A 22101-nucleotide genomic window follows, 5' to 3' on the forward strand; every position below is an offset into this window, starting at 1 on the left:
GTTGATTAGGTACTTAAGCGGAAGGATTTCATTAAATGTTTTATCGATTTCTCTCCGTGTATTCTGAGCCATTTAGTAGTTAGAATAAACATCATGAATTCCAACTATTCTGAATCAAGTGTAGTTGACGCACTACCTTTGAGATTTAAAAATAATTAAATAAACAAAATACATCTAAAAAGTACACTCATCTTCCCTCCATTCCAGACCATAGACGACTCTCTCTCCTCATGTTATTTCAGCACCTATTGATCATATTTTTTTTTCGCCTGGAAGATCAGACTTTGAGTTTACCATATCAACTGGGGAGGATTACGAAACCATTATTCTACCCATTTGATACGGCATATACTTCACCTTGTTAATTTCTATATCTGAAAACTCGCTATGTGGAATGGTGATCTTGCACAAACCCTGAGAAACAAATGGCAAATCATTATCCAGGTTTTCGAGATGAAGTAAATGACAACAGCAGCATCGGCTCATTCGCTTACTCTTCCATGTAGCAATCAATGGTTGGCACAAAGTTAAACCTAGTTTATCGTATTTCGATTGATGTCGTGAAGTTGCTAGCAACCATCAGGTGTGGCCGTCTTTATGCCAGGAGGCATCTGCATTGGTAGTCAACAAGGTTGACGTACCTAAACTTTTGCAATTAAGTTGTGCAAGTTAACAAAGTCTTCCATAGTTAACTCTCCAGGTCTGGCCTGCATTTTTATTCAAGAGAGTGCAAACAGGGTTTATGCAAAGCATTAGCAGAAGATAAATAGAAGAAAAAAGGCACAAGAGGTAACATGTGTATTTACATACTGTGACTGGGTGACCGATGCTGCTTAAAGCAGCCTCAATTTGATCAGATGGAGATATGTGTTGCAGTGAATTCCGCAGCATTTTGCGCTTGCCGTTGAAAGCAGAACTTATCTAGGAAAACAGATGAAAGGTCACAGGAAACTTTTTATATTCCTTTTGGCAATATATTTGGTTTGTAGGAATAGTTGTTATATTCCTTATAAATTCAAATGGAATAAGCATTCCTATGTTTAATTGCAAAAACAAATTTAGATTATACTGATTCTATGGGAATTGTAATTTCCTATTATTTATAAGATAAATATTCAAATCATTTCATTCTTCAAATAATACATATTTTACTCTATTTAGCCTTCCAATATATATATATATATATATATATATATATATATATATATATGTAACAATGGTTCAGTTGACGGGGCAGGGTGGGTGATTGAGCCAGATTGGCCAAACAACCCCAACAAGATAGATGAGCTCATGAGTGAAATGGGCCAACCAGACCTTGAGAGCTCAATGGGATGATTGGAATGGTCAACCTGTTTGAAACAGGACAGGCCTAGGCTAGGAAGGCAGACCAACCGGATGAGGTGCCATTTGAGCTGAGTAGGTAGATTAGACAAGGTGAGTCACGTAAAATATTATATCATTGTGAAAACCATTTATTGTTTATCCTTTATAAAATTCTACAAATAAATCATACGAATAGTTATTCCATATCTATTCTTTTACAAACCAAACCAAGGAACATTAATTCTTATTCTATTTCTTGTCTATTCCATTCCACAGAATAACTATTCCATTTGGCGAACCAAATGCACTATGATGGGAAAAAAATCTATCAAGGAGAACTACCAGAACTTTTGATGAAAGGATCATAAGCTGCGTCAATAAAATCATACCCTCAGAAAGAGTAAACAAATAAAAAAAGTAGATTGATCATGGAATCATAAAATCAATTCAGCTTTCTTTCTTTCCCCAGTTCTACTATGATCAGATACCAATAATTGTGCGAAAACAAAGCTTAGCTTTTGCAAACTTAGATAGTGTAATAAAGAGAACTTGAGAAAATTACAAGACTTACAAACTTAGATCTCAAAGTTGGACTTGTATCGAAGTGCGATGTGTGTCCAGCAATGAGCTTGGGTTACGTTTATATAGAAAAACTTAAGAGAGTCTAAAGCGTGAACTGGGTGCTCATTGGGCCCCATCAACATTCACGGGTTCTTATCTCTTTTGTTTTTCTCCCAATTATTTTACACACTAGTTGCTTTTTATAGCTAGGTCTAGACCATTACAGCTAAGTCTAGAATACTTAATGAGGAAGCATCTTATCTTTATAGACAGGTGGATGGCTCCCCGAGGCTCAACCCACATTTCTGATAAAGATAGATCTTCTTTTGGATTCTCTGGGTCCATCACGCTCCTTTCTTCAAGGCGGTGTGTCTTTTACTCGTTGTATGATGTTCTGTGCCCGAATAAAGAGGTCCAATAATGCTTCTTTTGTCTTTGTCACTTCTGAAAGGGCATCTTTAAAGTAAAGGCCCTTGCTGAACTGTCCTTTGTAATAAAAGTTTTTTTCCTTGGCGTTGAGGATAAGCTTGAGCTCCCATATGTGGTTAAGGACATGGGATGTTGCGGTCCATTCAATGTCTTCAAGGTGAACTCTGAGCTCTTTTTCTCCAGGTCCAAGGAATTCAGGATTTGGGCTTCTTCCTTGGGTAAGTGATTCATACTGATCCAATAGCCGATAAGGTCCCTTAACTGTTGGGATGCTTTGATACTGGGCTTCTGTGTTAGTTGCTTCAAGATTTCCTCCACTTGGGCTAGAATAGTCAAGTCTTTGTCTTGAAGATGCCATATACTTGTAAGGGAACAAACAAGACGAGATAATGCGTCAGCTAGGGCATTGTCTTTACCTTGATATGCTGAAAGCGCACAGTTATTCCAAGCCCTGTGATAAAATCTGTAAATGCAATCCACCGAACCCTTGAGGGTTTATTTTGAGCAGATTTGTTGAAGAACCTAATTATTGCTTGACAGTCAGTACGGATTAATATTTCTTCTTTATCAAGATAGTATATCTTGAAATTATTCAAGCTGTTCATTACAGCATGAATTTCTGCATCAATGGTGGACTTTGGTGGGGAAAATTTTCCACTGGCATATGCACTGATTAATTCCGAAGCCTGGGAATCAAACTTTTGAGGCTTCCACTTGAGGACTCCTCCTCATCCATCCATGCAGCCATCTGTCTCAATTATAATGTAGCAAGAGGCTGGAGGAACTATTAAATCTGGAAGATTTCTGATTAATTTCTTAATCTGCCTTACCAGGATCCAATCTTGGGAGTTCATTTTCTTTTCCTCAGTTGGCGAGGTTTTGGAGTGTAAAGGGCCTATCATCTTTCCAAGATTAGGAATGTAAGTTCGAGCATAATTTAAGAGACCAAGCCATGATCTGAGCCCCTTAGTTGTTTGTAGCTCTTCATCTTTAAAATCAGCTACCTTGGATATAATGTGAGGCTGGAGCTTGATTTTGGAATGACCAATAGTTACGCCCAGGAACTCAATAGTAGGGCTACCTATTTTCATTTTTGTTGGGCTTAGAATGAGCCCATTTTTCTTGCAAATTTGGAAAAGTATTTGAAGATGGTTCTGATGCTCTGCTTCTGTTTCTGAGAAAACAAGAATGTCATCAATATATACAGCTATAAATTATTCTGTACCTTTAAAACAGAAGTCCATTTTTCTCTGAAACACAGCTGGAGCATTCTTAAGACCGAATGGCATAACAAGCCACTCATAAAGTCCATCTGGGACCCAAAAGGCTGTCCATGGAATAGATTCAGGACTCATTGCAACCTGATGAAATCCACTTTTCAAATCAAACTTTGAGTAAATTTTGCTCCTTCCGACCCTTTGAATGATTGTATTGATGCCGGGTAGGCTGTATTGATCCTTGTGCGTATTGTCATTTAACCTTTTGTAGTTGAACACCATTCTTTCTTTTCCTTTCTTCTCCTGACCAGTCTTTGAATCAATTGTTGTTCCAGAGTACACAATAATTGCAGTTGTTCTGTGTTTGCTGTTGCTTGGCCGGATAACTTTCAACTTTGGTAATGCCTCAATATGGTGTCTGAAAGAATCCTGCATCTTTGGTGTGATATGCTTAAGAGGCCTGTCCTCTATCACAAGATCAGGGTTTTTTATATCTAAGCTACAAAGAACCTTGTTAGAAGCCCAATATTTCATTGGGTTTTCACCAATATAACCAGTATCTGTTAATTCTTTGATGAAATCAGTTATATTTTGACTGGGTGTCCAGGTGCAAACCTGTTCTTGAATCTGGTAGTATTCTTCTTCTTCTAACTCAAGCTCTTCAATTGTGGCTACCACAGGGACTGTTTGTTGGGTTTTTATAGTGGTGCCGTTTTTGTAAAAAGTCACCTCGTCTCCTTCAATCCTGACACCTCCATACATAGCTCTAATAAAATTGCAACCAAGGATCATAGCTATATTACCTCCAAGTGTAAGAGGGAATGCATATGTGTAGGGTATCTTGAAGTTGTGTTCTCCTATCCTCATGGTACCATACTTGAGTTTCTTGTTAGCTGTTGTCTTAGAGTTGATTCCGCTAAAATTTACAACAAAAGTATTATTTTCAATAGCTAAAGGTGGTATGGATACCTGATCAATGCAACAAGTAGTTGCTCCTGTGTCCAGAATAGCATTGACCTTGAATTTTTCAACTCCGGGAATATCCAGCTCTACTATCAGGTTGAATAACCCGTTACTTTTTCTTTTAGGCTGCTGGGCTTCTTCTACTGAAAATACTTTTTCTCTCCCGGAATCAATAAGAACATTGACTTATTCTTCCTCAGCTTCATAATTCTTAGTCATTCTGCTTTCTTGAAGTATTTCCTTAAGATCAGCATTCTCTAGTTCAAGAGCATCATTTCTAAGCTTTAGTTCTTCATTTTCCGTATCCACCTCAAGCTTATCTGCACATGCTATTCTAAGAATCTCCTCCTTTTCTTTATTAAATTTCTGCCGAAGAATATTCTGCTGGTGTTCTGCAAGGGATTGAATTCTTGCTACCTCTTGTTGTAATCTTTCTATTTCCGTTTTTGCCCATGAAATATAATTTTGTTGTTCCTGTATTAGATTTTGCGGAACAAATGGTATAGGAACTGACCTTTCTATTGGTATCGCCATATCGAAGTAATTTCGAGTGCACATTCCACAGGAAGTGATATGGCAAGAGCTACAATGCATCCGATGTTTCTTCATGGTCTCCCTTTTGCAGCATGTACATCTTTGATATTGAGGGTCTATTTCACCGTTAATCTCCCATATATGGTTGCAATCATGTTGTATTTTGGGGATTCTGACCATAGGTTGCCATCCTCCAGATTTTCCTATCATATAAGTATTGGTATGTTCGATAAATACACATAGAAATTCCGAACTAAGGATAGAATTAACCTGGTGGTCTTCATTTTCAGAAACACTGTAAATAGCATCAGATTGCTCTTCCCCTTCTCTGACTGAGAGAATTTCATAATCATCAGGGAGTTCTAATCCTTCAAATATGGCTACCCTCTTGATGTTTTTGTACTCCTTTGGGCAATCCCTAGCAAAATGTCCTTCCTCCCCACATAAAAAGCACTTACATTTTTTATTTCTTATAAGATGCTTCTTTTTCTCAATACGAGCATGAGATTGATGAGGTTTGCCCTTGTAGGTTGTAGACTTCCTTACCCCATATTTTTTCTTTGGACTTTGGTAATAGCCAGGAATTGGAATTTGATTGCAGAAAGTTAGATCTTTGAGAGATCTGCTGAATGCCGCCTTCTTACATTCCTCTTCTAAGTATTTGTATGTAAATATTACCCTTGGGTGTACCCCCATGGTGTTGCCTTGATATTTTTCATCAAATGCTGCTTTTATCCTTCGTCCGAGATCTCTAGGTAATTTAAGCCAAAATTTTTCGGACAATTCTGGCCCTGTGAATAGCCTTCCTGTCTTGGCAGCAAGATTCATATATTCATTCATAAAAGGAATAATGTCTTTTACCTGGGAGCAGGATAGTCTTTCCAGATCTCTATAAGCCCCATCCTGCATATCGGTTGATCCTTGAAATGGATCTTCAAGAAGAAATATTCTTCTGATTTGGGAAATAATGTTCTGAGTTCCATTTCTGCCTTCGCTTGCATTTATCAACTCTTGATACTCATTTGGATAGGTCATTCTCCACTGTATCCAGGTTAACCTTTCTGCTTCTCCAAGTAAATTCTCAATGAAGTCTGCTTTGTCTTGAGTATCAGCAAAATTTTGTAAGGCCACAACATTTTTTGTAATAGCTTCCCATCTCAGAAATACATCTTCAATTCTGTTGAGTTGTGTTGGTAACGTGAGTATTGCCCCTGTTTGTTGATGTGCAGTGGGTAAGTTCCACCATTCAGAGGTTTCCTTTCTCTTGAATGTCCCTCGTGGCTCTCTTGGGGGCGCAAGGCTTACAGGTTCTTCTTTCATTTGTCTGTTAGGAGGATACCCTACTGGGTTCATGGTGGTATCAGCAGGAGGCTGATAATTTGAGGCTGCTTCTTGACAATAAATAGTTTCTTGGAGCTGCTGTAATTGAGGATAGTCAGAAATCCAATCATCCTTTGTATGTGAAGTTGAAGCAGCAGCAATAATAATATCTTCATCTGAAGCAGCAACATTATCTTCATCCCCACCACCTTTCGCGAATGGGTTGGTAAATTCAGTTTCAATGGGGGATGGTGCATCCTGTAAAGCTAGGTATTGAAGATATTCAAGGTAATCATCGTCATCAGTGTCAGAAGTATTGAAAACAGCTAAAAATTGTGTAGAACTAGAGGACTGTGAGGATCCAGTGTCAAGAGGAGGGGAGTGTAATATTTGTAGTTGTTGTCGATACTCCCTGGAACTTCGTAATTGTCTTGCAGCTTGTGCTAATGGTAATGATTTTGGACCACAAATAAGATTTTGATAGGCTTCCTCTTCAAATGATTTGTATTGCATAATATGTCGTCGTCGTGCTTGTCTTTCCATTTGCTCTTCTTGTGATACAAGAGCTTTACCTTTGTCAGATTGTATGTAGAAATCATATTCTTGAGCACAATCTTCATCACTGCAACAGTAATAACACCCAGAGCATAAAGGGTTGGCTTTGTTTTTGGAACATACCTGTATGGTGGTAGATCCAAAGCCCTGATCTCCTCTTTGTGTATTTTGTAATAAAGCCACTTCTCTCACTAATGGGGTTGAAATTCTTTCCAGAATTAATTGTGCAATAAATGTCTGTTTCTTGAGATGAATATCATAATTAGAAGAGTTATAAGCTAGGATTTTGACTTCACCTCGATAATCAGCATCAATAACTCCTCCCATAATTATGACACCTTGAAGTGCGTATGACGATCTTGAAGCAATTCGTGCATAAGTTCCTTTGGGAACTTGAATACATATCCCAGTTGTAAGGCTTATTTGCTTTTGTGCTTCAAGATTATACTCTTGGTCAACAGCAATGTCATAACCCGCAGCTCCTGAACTCTTTTGCTGTGGTAATAATGCTGTAGGAGTGATTCTTTGAACTAACAGTTCCTCTGTTTTTATTGTTTCTTCTATTAATACTGCAATAGTATGATTAGTAATCTCTTCTTCATCAGATAAAATTTCTTCATTAGAGTTATATCGTACTGGTGAAGATGTTGTAGCAGGTTGGTATGCATCAAATTGTAAAGAAATACTTCCATCTAGAAGGTTTCTTGTATTTACCTCCGTGGGCTGCATTGGTATTCTTACCGTTGATTGTCGTATTACCCAATTGTGTCCTTGAATGTCTCTGGTGTTATATCTTCGTCCAGGAAGAGCTCGAACACCATGACTTGTCAAATAATCTACAACATTCTGTATATTGTAGGCGAAGCCAACGTTTGGAGTATTTGATAATGTTCCTACTAATCCTCTGGTAATTAGTAGGTTTGCTTCACCATTTTGCCAGTTCTCATAGCCCCTTGTAATAATGGATACTTGAATATTCTGATAAAAGTCAGAAACGATTAGCATAGTATCAGGAATTACATATACCAACTGGCTTCCATAAGTTAAATCAACTTCCATGGTTGCAAATATGGATTGATCTCCCTGCCACCTATTATCTCGAAAGATAATTAATGCGAGAGTCCCTTCTTCCTGCCGATGAAGAATTTGTATTCGAACTTGGATCACTCCCATATGTAGAAATCGCATACCGCTCCTTTGTAGTTGAATAAAACTTTCCGGTTGAATAAAGGCTCTATCAACTTGATTGCTGGTAACCAGCATAGCTTCTTCAGATCTATGCATATAGACTCGATGGTGTATATCATCTCTTCTGGAGTGATAAAGAACTTCAGCAGGGACTATTGCTGCTCTTTCCTGCATAGATAAACCTTAACTGTGCCTGGGGGTCAAGCTGCTGTTCTAACGAATTATGAAAAGTTCTTCCAGTGAGTCTTCTGGTTATTCTCTGAATCCTTCTTTGAGCATTATATCGCCTCCTCTGATTTTGGCGATATTCTCTAACCTGGTCCTCAAATAAGGGTGCTTCCTCAGCTACTCTTGTGAGAGTTGTAATAGAAGGATTTGAAGTTTGGGTAGTCATTTCTTGAGTTTAGCCCTTTCTTCCTTTAATATTACAAATGGATCAGTGAAAACCCTTAATTTTCCCTTTTCTTCTTTTGGTTTTTCTTGAATAGAAAGGGTTTTAATCTTTTCTGTAAGGCTTTGAATTATATTTTCAGGCAAAGGTTTTGGTTGTTGAGGAACTATTTTTGCTTCGAGTTTTTTAACATGTTCTTCCAGACCTTCAAATTTTTCCAAAATTGTTACAAGTAGCTGAATTTGGGTATTTGCTTGTTTAATAAGGGCAATATTATTGCTTATGCCTCCCTTATAATCAGATGGTTTGCAAAATCCCAAAGCTAGTGATTCTATACCCTCCGTTGCTTGTAAAGCTTCTTTATAAGAGGTTGTTGCTTGAGTATTTATAAAGCTCATGTAGAAACCCAAGTTTCTACCTTCTGCAGTAGTTTTTCAACCCTACTTAACTTTTTACTCAATTCCTCAGATAATTTTAAGGCTTGTTCTTCAGTCTGTTTGGGTCTTTCCACAGTTTTCAAGACTATTTCTTTCAATTGTTTTTCAGTGAGAGGTTTATTTTGAACTACCTCTTGTGTCAAACTTTCTACTGCTTTCACTAGCTTTTGATTTTCAAGTTTCAACAATTCTATTTGTTCCTGGAGTTGCTTAAAATTTTTCAGATGTACTCGACAGGATAAACAAACTCTATCGTAGATTACAGACAGGTTGTGAGCTAATTCTCTTTTGGTTGGCTGTTCTTGTTTTAAGGCAAGGTCAAGGTATTCAAGGTTCGAAGTGTGAGATTTGGTGTACCATTTTTGTATTTGCTCTTCCCAACATTTTGACATTTACTACGGATTTCTGATTAAATATTTTCTATAGCTTACAGCTTAGGAGGTTCTAAAAGTTTTCTTGCTCACACAGGTGTGCCCTTGGACTTACTCTAGGCTTCCTGCCTTTATAGCCAAGTTAGGACCTGTTCTTTTACAATCCACTCGTCGTTCCTCGGTCGCCTTATTACTATAGAAAATTTTTTCAGAAATAAGTAGATAAGATACTATATCAGTTCATGTTTTTGCTATAATTGATCAACAGTTGCAATTCGCTGGACATGCTTCCATACTTAACTATAACTGATCAACAGTTGCAATTCGCTGGACATGCCTCCATACTTAACTATAACTGATCAACAGTTGCAATTCGTTAAGCACAGATTTTAAAGAAAGATATCTATTAATGTCAAGCTTGGGAATTAGGCTTATACCTCATCTCTTCCTTCTACCTGAATACCCTAACCCTTTTAAGGACTACTCAGCCATAAGAAACTAGCTCTAATACCAATAATTGTGCGGAAACAAAGCTTAGCTTTTGCAAACTTAGATAGTGTAATAAAGAGAACTTGAGAAAATTACAAGACTAAGGTTACAAAGACTTACAAACTTAGATCTCAAAGTTGGACTTGTATCGAAGTGCGATGTGTGTCCAGCAATGAGCTTGGGTTACGTTTATATAGAAAAACTTAAGAGAGTCTAAAACGTGAACTGGGTGCTCATTGGGCCCCATCAACATTCACGGGTTCTTATCTCTTTTGTTTTTCTCCCAATTATTTTACACACTAGTTGCTTTTTACAGCTAGGTCTAGACCTTTACAGCTAAGTCTAGAATACTTAATGAGGAAGCATCTTATCTTTATAGACAGGTGGATGGCTCCCCGAGGCTCAACCCACATTTCTGATAAAGATAGATCTTCTTTTGGATTCTCTGGGTCCATCACGCTCCTTTCTTCAAGGCGGTGTGTCTTTTACTCGTTGTATGATGTTCTGTGCCCGAATAAAGAGGTCCAATAATGCTTCTTTTGTCTTTGTCACTTCTGGAAGGGCATCTTTAAAGTAAAGGCCCTTGCTGAACTGTCCTCTGTGATAAAAGTCTTTTTCCTTGGCGTTGAGGATAAGCTTGAGCTCCCATATGTGGTTGAGGACGTGGGATGCTGCGGTCCATTCAATGTCTTCAAGGTGAACTCTGAGCTCTTTTTCTCCAGGTCCAAGGAATTCAGGATTTGGGCTTCTTCCTTGGGTAAGTGATTCATACTGATCCAACAGCCGATAAGGTCCCTTAACTGTTGGGATGCTTTGATACTGGGCTTCTGTGTTAGTTGCTTCAAGATTTCCTCCACTTGGGCTAGAATAGTCAAGTCTTTGTCTTGAAGATGCCATATACCTGTAAGGGAACAAACAAGACGAGATAATGCGTCAGCTAGGGCATTGTCTTTACCTTCGATATGCTGAAAGCGCATAGTTATTCCAAGCCCTGTGATAAAATCTGTAAATGCTATCCACCGAACCCTTGAGGGTTTATTTTGAGCAGATTTGTTGAAGAAACTAATTATTGCTTGACAATCAGTACGGATTAATATTTCTTCTTTATCAAGATAGTATATCTTGAAATTATTCAAGCTGTTCATTACAGCATGAATTTCTGCATCAACGGTGGACTTTGGTGGGGAAAATATTCCACTGGCATAGGCACTAATTAATTCCAAAGCATGGGAATCAAACTTTTGAGGCTTCCACTTGAGGACTCCTCCCCATCCATCCATGCAGCCATCTGTCTCAATTATAATGTAGCAAGAGGCTGGAGGAACTGTTAAATCTGGAAGATTTCTGATTAATTTCTTAATCTGCCTTACCAGGATCTAATCTTGGGAGTTCATTTTCTTTTCCCCTGTTGGCGAGGTTTTGGAGTGTAAAGGGCCTATCATCTTTCCAAGATTAGGAATGTAAGTTCGAGCATAATTTAAGAGACCAAGCCATGATCTGAGCCCCTTAGTTGTTTGTAGCTCTTCATCTTTAAAATCAGCTACCTTGGATATAATGTGAGGCTGGAGCTTGATTTTGGAATGACCAATATACAGAATGTTGTAGATTATTTAACAAGTCATGGTGTTCGAGCCCTTCCTGGACAAAGATATAACACCAGAGACATTCAAGGACACAATTGGGTAATACGACAATCAACGGTAAGAATACCAATGCAGCCCACGGAGGTAAATACAAGAAACCTTCTAGATGGAAGTATTTCTTTACAATTTGATGCATACCAACCTGCTACAACATCTTCACCATTACGATATAACTCTAAAGATGAAGAAATTTTACCTGATGAAGAAGAGATTACTAATCATACTATTGCAGTATTAATAGAAGAAACAATAAAAACACAGGAACTGTTAGTTCAAAGAATCACTCCTACAGCATTATTACCACAGCAAAAGAGTTCAGGAGCTGCGGGTTATGACATTGCTGTTGACCAAGAGTATAATCTTGAAGCACAAAAGCAAATAAGCCTTACAACTGGGATATGTATTCAAGTTCCCAAAGGAACTTATGCACGAATTGCTTCAAGATCGTCATACGCACTTCAAGGTGTCATAATTATGGGAGGAGTTATTGATGCTGATTATCGAGGTGAAGTCAAAATCCTAGCTTATAACTCTTCTAATTATGATATTCATCTCAAGAAACAGACATTTATTGCACAATTAATTCTGGAAAGAATTTCAACCCCATTAGTGAGAGAAGTGGCTTTATTACAAAATACACAAAGAGGAGATCAGGGCTTTGGATCTACCACCATACAGGTATGTTCCAAAAACAAAGCCAACCCTTTATGCTCTGGGTGTTATTACTGTTGCAGTGATGAAGATTGTGCTCAAGAATATGATTTCTACATACAATCTGACAAAGGTAAAGCTCTTGTATCACAAGAAGAGCAAATGGAAAGACAAGCACGACGACGACATATTATGCAATACAAATCATTTGAAGAGGAAGCCTATCAAAATCTTATTTGTGGTCCAAAATCATTACCATTAGCACAAGCTGCAAGACAATTACGAAGTTCCAGGGAGTATCGACAACAACTACAAATATTACACTCCCCTCCTCTTGACACTGGATCCTCACAGTCCTCTAGTTCTACACAATTTTTAGCTGTTTTCAATACTTCTGACACTGATGACGATGATTACCTTGAATATCTTCAATACCTAGCTTTACAGGATGCACCATCCCCCATTGAAACTGAATTTACCAACCCATTCGCGAAAGGTGGTGGGGATGAAGATAATGTTGCTGCTTCAGATGAAGATATTATTATTGCTGCTGCTTCAACTTCACATACAAAGGATGATTGGATTTCTGACTATCCTCAATTACAGCAGCTCCAAGAAACTATTTATTGTCAAGAAGCAGCCTCAAATTATCAGCCTCCTGCTGATACCACCATGAACCCAGTAGGGTATCCTCCTAACAGACAAATGAAAGAAGAACCTGTAAGCCTTGCGCCCCCAAGAGAGCCACGAGGGACATTCAAGAGAAAGGAAACCTCTGAATGGTGGAACTTACCCACTGCACATCAACAAACAGGGGCAATACTCACGTTACCAACACAACTCAACAGAATTGAAGATGTATTTCTGAGATGGGAAGCTATTACAAAAAATGTTGTGGCCTTACAAAATTTTGCTGATACTCAAGACAAAGCAGACTTCATTGAGAATTTACTTGGAGAAGCAGAAAGGTTAACCTGGATACAGTGGAGAATGACCTATCCAAATGAGTATCAAGAGTTGATAAATGCAAGCGAAGGCAGAAATGGAACTCAGAACATTATTTCCCAAATCAGAAGAATATTTCTTCTTGAAGATCCATTTCAAGGATCAACCGATATGCAGGATGGGGCTTATAGAGATCTGGAAAGACTATCCTGCTCCCAGGTAAAAGACATTATTCCTTTTATGAATGAATATATGAATCTTGCTGCCAAGACAGGAAGGCTATTCACAGGGCCAGAATTGTCCGAAAAATTTTGGCTTAAATTACCTAGAGATCTCGGACGAAGGATAAAAGCAGCATTTGATGAAAAATATCAAGGCAACACCATGGGGGTACACCCAAGGGTAATATTTACATACAAATACTTAGAAGAGGAATGTAAGAAGGCGGCATTCAGCAGATCTCTCAAAGATCTAACTTTCTGCAATCAAATTCCAATTCCTGGCTATTACCAAAGTCCAAAGAAAAAATATGGGGTAAGGAAGTCTACAACCTACAAGGGCAAACCTCATCAATCTCATGCTCGTATTGAGAAAAAGAAGCATCTTATAAGAAATAAAAAATGTAAGTGCTTTTTATGTGGGGAGGAAGGACATTTTGCTAGGGATTGCCCAAAGGAGTACAAAAACATCAAGAGGGTAGCCATATTTGAAGGATTAGAACTCCCTGATGATTATGAAATTCTCTCAGTCAGAGAAGGGGAAGAGCAATCTGATGCTATTTACAGTGTTTCTGAAAATGAAGACCACCAGGTTAATTCTATCCTTAGTTCGGAATTTCTATGTGTATTTATCGAACATACCAATACTTATATGATAGGAAAATCTGGAGGATGGCAACCTATGGTCAGAATCCCCAAAATACAACATGATTGCAACCATATATGGGAGATTAACGGTGAAATAGACCCTCAATATCAAAGATGTACATGCTGCAAAAGGGAGACCATGAAGAAACATCGGATGCATTGTAGCTCTTGCCATATCACTTCCTGTGGAATGTGCACTCGAAATTACTTCGATATGGCGATACCAATAGAAAGGTCAGTTCCTATACCATTTGTTCCGCAAAATCTAATACAGGAACAACAAAATTATATTTCATGGGCAAAAACGGAAATAGAAAGATTACAACAAGAGGTAGCAAGAATTCAATCCCTTGCAGAACACCAGCAGAATATTCTTCGGCAGAAATTTAATAAAGAAAAGGAGGAGATTCTTAGAATAGCATGTGCAGATAAGCTTGAGGTGGATACGGAAAATGAAGAACTAAAGCTTAGAAATGATGCTCTTGAACTAGAGAATGCTGATCTTAAGGAAATACTTCAAGAAAGCAGAATGACTAAGAATTATGAAGCTGAGGAAGAATAAGTCAATGTTCTTATTGATTCCGGGAGAGAAAAAGTATTTTCAGTAGAAGAAGCCCAGCAGCCTAAAAGAAAAAGTAACGGGTTATTCAACCTGATAGTAGAGCTGGATATTCCCGGAGTTGAAAAATTCAAGGTCAATGCTATTCTGGACACAGGAGCAACTACTTGTTGCATTGATCAGGTATCCATACCACCTTTAGCTATTGAAAATAATACTTTTGTTGTAAATTTTAGCGGAATCAACTCTAAGACAACAGCTAACAAGAAACTCAAGTATGGTACCATGAGGATAGGAGAACACAACTTCAAGATACCCTACACATATGCATTCCCTCTTACACTTGGAGGTAATATAGCTATGATCCTTGGTTGCAATTTTATTAGAGCTATGTATGGAGGTGTCAGGATTGAAGGAGACGAGGTGACTTTTTACAAAAACGGCACCACTATAAAAACCCAACAAACAGTCCCTGTGGTAGCCACAATTGAAGAGCTTGAGTTAGAAGAAGAAGAATACTAAGGAGCAAAATTTACTCAAAGTTTGATTTGAAAAGTGGATTTCATCAGGTTGCAATGAGTCCTGAATCTATTCCATGGACAGCCTTTTGGGTCCCAGATGGACTTTATGAGTGGCTTGTTATGCCATTCGGAATTAAGAATGCTCCAGCTGTGTTTCAGAGAAAAATGGACTTCTGTTTTAAAGGTACAGAATAATTTATAGCAGTATATATTGATGACATTCTTGTTTTCTCAGAAACAGAAGCAGAGCATCAGAACCATCTTCAAATACTTTTCCAAATTTGCAAGAAAAATGGGCTCATTCTAAGCCCAACAAAAATGAAAATAGGTAGCCCTACTATTGAGTTCCTGGGCGCAACTATTGGTCATTCCAAAATCAAGCTCCAGCCTCACATTATATCCAAGGTAGTTGATTTTAAAGATGAAGAGCTACAAACAACTAAGGGGCTCAGATCATGGCTTGGTATCTTAAATTATGCTTGAACTTACATTCCTAATCTTGGAAAGATGATCGGCCCTTTACACTCCAAAACCTCGCCAACTGGGGGAAAAAAAATGAACTCCCAAGATTGGATCCTGGTAAGGCAGATTAAGAAATTAATCAGAAATCTTCCAGATTTAACAGTTCCTCCAGCCTCTTGCTACATTATAATTGAGACAGATGGCTGCATGGATGGATGGGAAGGAGTCCACAAGTGAAAGCACAGTTCCTCTAGCCTCTTGCTACATTATAATTGAGACAGATGGCTGCATGGATGGATGGGGAGGAGTCCTCAAGTGGAAGCCTCAAAAGTTTGATTCCCAGGCTTCGGAATTAATCAGTGCCTATGCCAGTGGAAAATTTTCCCCACCAAAGTCCACCATTGATGCAGAAATTTATGCTGTAATGAACAGCTTGAATAATTTCAAGATATACTATCTTGATAAAGAAGAAATATTAATCCGTACTAACTGTCAAGCAATAATTAGGTTCTTCAACAAATCTGCTCAAAATAAACCCTCAAGGGTTCGGTGGATAGCATTTACAGATTTTATCATAGGGCTTGGAATAACTGTGCGCTTTCAGCATATCAAGGTAAAGACAATGCCCTAGCTGACGCATTATCTCGTCTTGTTTGTTCCCTTACAGGTATATGGCATCTTCAAGACAAAGACTTGACTATTCTAGCCCAAGTGGAGGAAATCTTGAAGCAACTAACACAGAAGCCCAGTATCAAAGCATCCCAACAGTTAAGGGACCTTATCGGCTGTTGGATCAGTATGAATCACTTACCCAAGGAAGAAGCCCAAATCCTGAATTCCTTGGACCTGGAGAAAAAGAGCTCAGAGTTCACCTTGAAGACATTGAATGGACCGCAGCATCCCACGTCCTCAACCACATATGGGAGCTCAAGCTTATCCTCAACGCCAAGGAAAAAGACTTTTATCACAGAGGACAGTTCAGCAAGGGCCTTTACTTTAAAGATGATCTTCCAGAAGTGACAAAGACAAAAGAAGCATTATTGGACCTCTTTATTCGGGCACAGAACATCATACAACGAGTAAAAGACACACAGCCTTGAAGAAAGGAGCGTGATGGACCCAGAGAATCCAAAAGAAGATCTATCTTTATCAGAAATGTGGGTTGAGCCTCGGGGAGCCATCCACCTGTCTATAAAGATAAGATGCTTCCTCATTAAGTATTCTAGACTTAGCTGTAAAGGTCTAAGACCTAGCTGTAAAAAGCAACTAGTGTGTAAAATAATTGGGAGAAAAACAAAAGAGATAAGAACCCGTGAATGTTGATGGGGCCCAATGAGCACCCAGTTCACGCTTTAGACTCTCTTAAGTTTTTCTATATAAACGTAACCCAAGCTCATTGCTGGACACACATCGCACTTCGATACAAGTCCAACTTTGAGATCTAAGTTTGTAAGTCTTTGTAACCTTAGTCTTGTAATTTTCTCAAGTTCTCTTTATTACACTATCTAAGTTTGCAAAAGCTAAGCTTTGTTTCCGCACAATTATTATCTTGCGCAATTTTTGCTCATGTGTGTGTGTGTGTGTGTGTGTGTGTGTGTGTGTGTGTGATCAGTAATCTTGGAGCTCAACCATATGTTCTTTGAAAAATGATTTGGAAAGAAAGGAAACAGAAAAGGTAGAAGAATGCAAACAAAACCATTGAAAAGAGAGTAAACAAATAAAAAAGTAGATTGATCATGGAATCATAAAATCAATTCAGCTTTCTTTCTTTCCCCAGTTCTACTATGATCAGATAGTAGCTGATTTGAGTCAAATAAGCTCTTAATATTATAGAAGAATGTGTGTGTGTGTGTGTGATCAGTAATCTTGGAGCTCAACCATACGTTCTTGGAAAAATGATTTGGAAAGAAAGGAAACAGAAAAGGTAGAAGAATGCAAACAAACCATTGAAAAGAAGCTTTTGCGTGAAGTAACCAAGGGATATTCTGCACTTTGCTTTAGTCTAAATTTAATAATGGCAGCATCAACCTGCAAAGCGTAGGAGTAAGAAATATGTTGGTAGACACTGATGAAGAGACTCAAAACAGATTTATTTTTCTACAGAATTTAGAAGAAACGAAATCAAGTTTGATTTCTGGTGTCAATGAAAATACTTAGGAGAAACCTACTAGATTCATCATTGCAAGCTCAAAGCATTAGGCATTTCAAGTTGTGCACCAGGCTATCAATGTATATGTTCAACACATTCTAACTCAATCAAAAGCATGATTCAAAAATGATATAAGATCACCCAAACATATACGGATCACCAACTTCAATTTATTTTAATAATTTCAATAATATTTTTGTATTGCATAACATGACTTTTAAAAAGGATTAATTAATCTTATGTAAAATTATTTCTAAATATATATAAATAAAATTTTATATTATTTTGTATAGTTTATATTAACATAAATGATAAGATGCGCTTATGATATCTGATCCAACCAAAGAATTAAAATGTAATGAATTTAGATGTTGAGTCTGATATGAATATCTAGTTTCAAATATAAATTAATCTGACCCAACCAATCTGTAGTTATATATTATTTACCTAAATTCAATTATATACAAAATCAATCACTCGTCAGTGATCCCCATACTAACTAGTAGGAGTAATCTACTCCAAGAAATTTTATGTAGCAATAAATTATAATGGCACTAATAGTAATGAAAGAGTACCATTAAAAAATTAAAAAATACATGGTTTTAAGTCTTGAAGACTATATTGCATTGAATGACTATGATGTTTAGATTTTTTATATTTGTGCATTAAGAATGTCTTAATATATTTTAGTTATACATATTTTTTTACACATAATATTAGAATTTAATTTTTCTTGCATTAAGCAATTCATTGAAGGGGAGCCTTAGCGTAACGGTAAAGTTGTTACCTTGTGACTGGTGGTCACGAATTTAATTAGCAGAAATAATCTCTTGCAATGCAGGATAAGGTTGTATACAATAGACCCTGCATTGACTGGAGCTTCGTACAGTAGGCTGCCTTTTTATTAAGCAATTCATTTTTTGCATTGGCATTATTAAGTGTTTTAATGATGATCTAAAAAAGGCTCCAATATAGGTCGAGTTGAATCTACTATAGAAACACTAATCAAATTATGATAAACGCAAAGTTATTAGTAGTAAGCTTCTAAGATATTGAGATGAGGAACTTACATTAGGTTGAGGAAAAAAATTAGTTCTTTCAACTTTGAATTTGTACTCTGGATCTGTACCAAGATGACAGTACTCTTTTGTTAGAAACTAAATAATGATGAATTGATTATAAAATATAAATACAATTCAAGGTAAGATAAATTTTTAAGGATGTCATAGACCCATCAAGTTCAGTAATCTGACAAAAGTTACTTGGAGTAACAGCAATGTAGACTGGAGTCATGAAATTAAGGCACTGGTAGATCACCAAGTGAACCTAAAGCATTGAGTTGTCAGTCCACACAATCTTCTAAAATCCGAACTCAACTCTGGGTGGTGCTTAATTTATTAGCAAAGCCTAACCATATCTCAGTTAATATGTACTTGAACCCAGCTTAAGCTTGTTAGCTGGACCCAAAGCCATAATCTGTTCCAGTCTATTTCAGATTTTCTTTCTTTCCTTTTTTTTTTTTTTTGACTAGCTTGCATGCCTAACGAAGTGCATCTCTTAATTATCTCAACATAAAAATACACTGCTTTCATAAACACCAACTTTCTGAATCCACTTCGGAGAAAGAAAAAAAAAGGAGAAAACATACCTGAATAGAACTGCACAAAAATGTTAATAGGCCGGTATTCTGGTGTCCGCAAGGAACAATCTGCCAGACGAGATGCAGTTTCTTCCTACAAAATATGCAATTAGTTCAAAACAACGTAGTAGTCACAGTACTAGGATAAAAGATGTAGATAAGTATTCTTAAAGAGAATCAAAAATTTTGCACATGTTTTGCCTTTAGCTTCAGGCAATTAGAGATTGTTTACTACAGTATCCACGATGGATTGGTTGAAAATCACTAAGTTTCTGATGAAAACTCAAGAAGAGGCAGTAGAAATATGACGAAACACAATTCATAGTATGCTTTTGCAGTATTATTAGCATTTTTAAGATCATTCATCAACCTAAGAAATAAATTGAAGAGCAAAAACGAGTTGGTAATTTATATAGGGGATACATTTTTGAGTTCCCAAGGCAATAAAAAGCTACAAGAGGTTTTTAAGTGCTGCAAATATGTTCAGAACTTACCTGAAGCAAAAGGACAACATCAGAAAAGATATCACCCATTGGAAGAAGCTGCTTTATAACTTCAGTACTTATATTAAAAGGTAAGTTTGAAACCACCTGCAAAGAGAAAAGAAAATGCCAAGAATGGCTTTCCAATCAATTATCAGAGATTTTCATGATACACATTATCAAAAAACAAAGAATCGTCAGAAGCATTTAAATATCATAACCTTTGCGGATGTGGGTCTTGTTTCCATATGATTCTTCTCCAAAAATGAAGTTAAATGTGAACATATATGACATTTTGTGAAGTCTTCTTGCAGAACCTACATTCTCAATAGAAGTTTGATAAGATATATTAATCTCTGATTTTTAGAACTCTGCATTCATCAATTGTAATCAATTTTTTAACCAACAAGAAATTCAGCCAATTATAGAATTGTTAGAGAATCAATACGGAATCATGTTTTTCATTAAGGAATTTGATTTGGTCATTATCAAATAATATTGATAGCTACATCAAGAGTGATTTGTGGTTCCATTTCCATCTCATAGGCATTCAGTTTGATTAATTGAATCAAAACCTTCAAGCATAATGAGAAACTGAAAACTGAACTGAACTATTCCTAATTAGGAGTCCGTTTAGTTCTAAGTTGAAAGCCATGTACAAGGATCTATCTTAACAATTAGAAACTTGAATTCCATTTATGGCCTGTCTCAAAGAGTGTTAATAACTAAATATTCAGAAAAACAGCTTTTAGGCGATCCATGAGTCATGAATGTTCATCATCTTGCAAAGGCAAGACTTCAAAAGACTCAGAGTAACAGGATATCTCCAATTGTTCATCTAAGTTAAAGGGTTCCAACCTATGTGGCTATGCATAGGTAAGCCAACAGAAACTTTCTAGCAGATCTGGTGAGCAAACAACAGATGCAAATATTCATCTCACTTGATAAAAGTTGTCCAGAAACAGATGCAACATTGGTTCAAGTTTTGACAAAGGTTTGGGTCACTATAGGAAGACAATGATGGACATCTCCAAAGAAATAACAATGAAAAGAATAATAAGACGAACAACTTTCAAGAGATATATTCTAAAAAGTGAAAAGTAAATCAGAATTACCAATAATTGGTCAGTAGAATTAAACCTTTCTTGAACGAGAAGGGCCATATGTGGATCCTGAAACAGAACAGTAATGGTAGTATTGTCAAAAAAATGTAATAATATGATTATGAACACCACAAAGTACTCTGAAAATCTGATTTAGGATATTGAAGAAAGGGTTTGAAGATGATAGCAAACAAACAAAGCATTCTAACAGTATAACTTCGAATACAAAATATGCATGCATATCGTACATGTACATAGATACATGCATGCATATAAAAAAACAATAGGGTTGAAATTGAGAGGAGCAGCTTGTTTAGATGAATGTACACAACTTGTGTAGAGCATGCTCATTTATATGCTTGTGAACAACCTCTATTATGATCTTGCCAATATGATCATTCTTAATTTCTTATGCTCCAAAGAAGCTTGTTTACAGGCTCAATGAATTCATGGGTTACGTGTGATAATCATATATATAACTGATGAATTGTAAAATTGAGGTTTAGCTGATTAGAGAAAGACTCAGCTGAATCCCAGTTCAATTGACTTAGGATTTACATATGAGATTAAATAAAAATGAACGATGAAAACTCCTTAAGGGTTAATTATATTCAGTGAATGCTGATACCAAAGCATTTTAAGCCACAATAAGCAAAGAGACAACATCTATATATTTTACTAAAGTCACAAGAAGCGAAGAGTTCCCAACCTTTTCGACAGCTACCACCATTGCTCCGGCATTTATCAGAACATTGGTCAAAGCACCGGTTCCCGGGCCGATCTCGAGCACCACATCTCCTTCTCCAACGCCAGCGACATTAACAAGCTCCTCATTTATACTCGAGTTCAGCATATAATGCTGAAAAATAAGGGGAAAAAATCGATTCAATCCTTAAAAGATCTAAGGATGCAATCTTCTCGTCTTCCTTTTTGACGGAACACGCCATTACCTGGCCGAGAGACTTTCTAGGTTTGTGGCGACCACGGGAGTTGAGTGATCGAACAGTGGAGTGGTAGTCATCTTCACAGATCCGTCGTACTTCAGGCTGGCCAGCACAGGCGACGACGAAGGGGAGGGGACGCCGACGAGGGGTGGGGACGAGGGAGGAGAGCAGCGTCCCCCGCGGAGGAGAACACGACACCGAGTAGGGCGAAGGAGAGCGCGTCGGACGAAGCACAAGCATCTTATTCGTCGTCGCCGGGGCTTCTTTTATCGCACGAATGGCAGAAGCGAGTGGCCGAGCGGCGGATGGGGTCAGATATATCGCAGCCAAGAGAGCACGTGCACTGCACGCGCGATTTC

General features: G+C 37.5%; 1 protein-coding gene across 8 annotated transcripts; it reads right to left on the bottom strand.

Moving 5' to 3' along the window:
- Window positions 1–10: 10 nt before the first annotated feature.
- LOC122021310 (ribosomal RNA small subunit methyltransferase, chloroplastic-like) lies at window positions 11–22024 on the bottom strand. 8 transcript variants are annotated; one of them, XM_042579420.1, is made up of 11 exons: window positions 21749–22024; window positions 21508–21657; window positions 20811–20867; window positions 19917–20012; window positions 19708–19803; window positions 19223–19307; window positions 18645–18697; window positions 17370–17453; window positions 811–916; window positions 495–707; window positions 11–414 (listed from the first exon to the last, which is right to left on the bottom strand). In XM_042579420.1, exons 1-9 carry the CDS (start codon window positions 21980–21982, stop codon window positions 854–856), a joined length of 918 nt encoding a protein of 305 aa, XP_042435354.1. In that variant the 5' UTR covers window positions 21983–22024; the 3' UTR covers window positions 11–414; window positions 495–707; window positions 811–853. The 8 variants fall into 8 exon arrangements, with proteins under 8 accessions (XP_042435354.1, XP_042435351.1, XP_042435352.1 ...); XM_042579417.1 differs by having other exon boundaries at window positions 811–921; XM_042579421.1 differs by lacking the exons at window positions 11–414; window positions 495–707; window positions 811–916 and adding exons at window positions 12655–12766; window positions 12866–12868; window positions 12977–13046.
- Window positions 22025–22101: the final 77 nt, after the last annotated feature.

Source organism: Zingiber officinale, chromosome 9A, assembly GCF_018446385.1.
Source record: "Zingiber officinale cultivar Zhangliang chromosome 9A, Zo_v1.1, whole genome shotgun sequence".
NCBI lineage: Eukaryota > Viridiplantae > Streptophyta > Magnoliopsida > Zingiberales > Zingiberaceae > Zingiber > Zingiber officinale.

Bases quoted from the DNA above. Each gene is read 5' to 3' on its own strand.
- LOC122021310 (XM_042579415.1), bottom strand. From the start codon at position 8,264: ATGCAGGAAAGAGCAGCAATAGTCCCTGCTGAAGTTCTTTATCACTCC. The intron at 922-5,888 runs GTAAAAGACATT...CTGTTTTCCTAG, and splicing joins AAAGACTATCCTGCTCCCAG to ATAAGTTCTGCTTTCAACGG. The intron at 708-810 runs GTATGTAAATAC...ATAAAAATGCAG, and splicing joins GCATCGGTCACCCAGTCACA to GCCAGACCTGGAGAGTTAAC.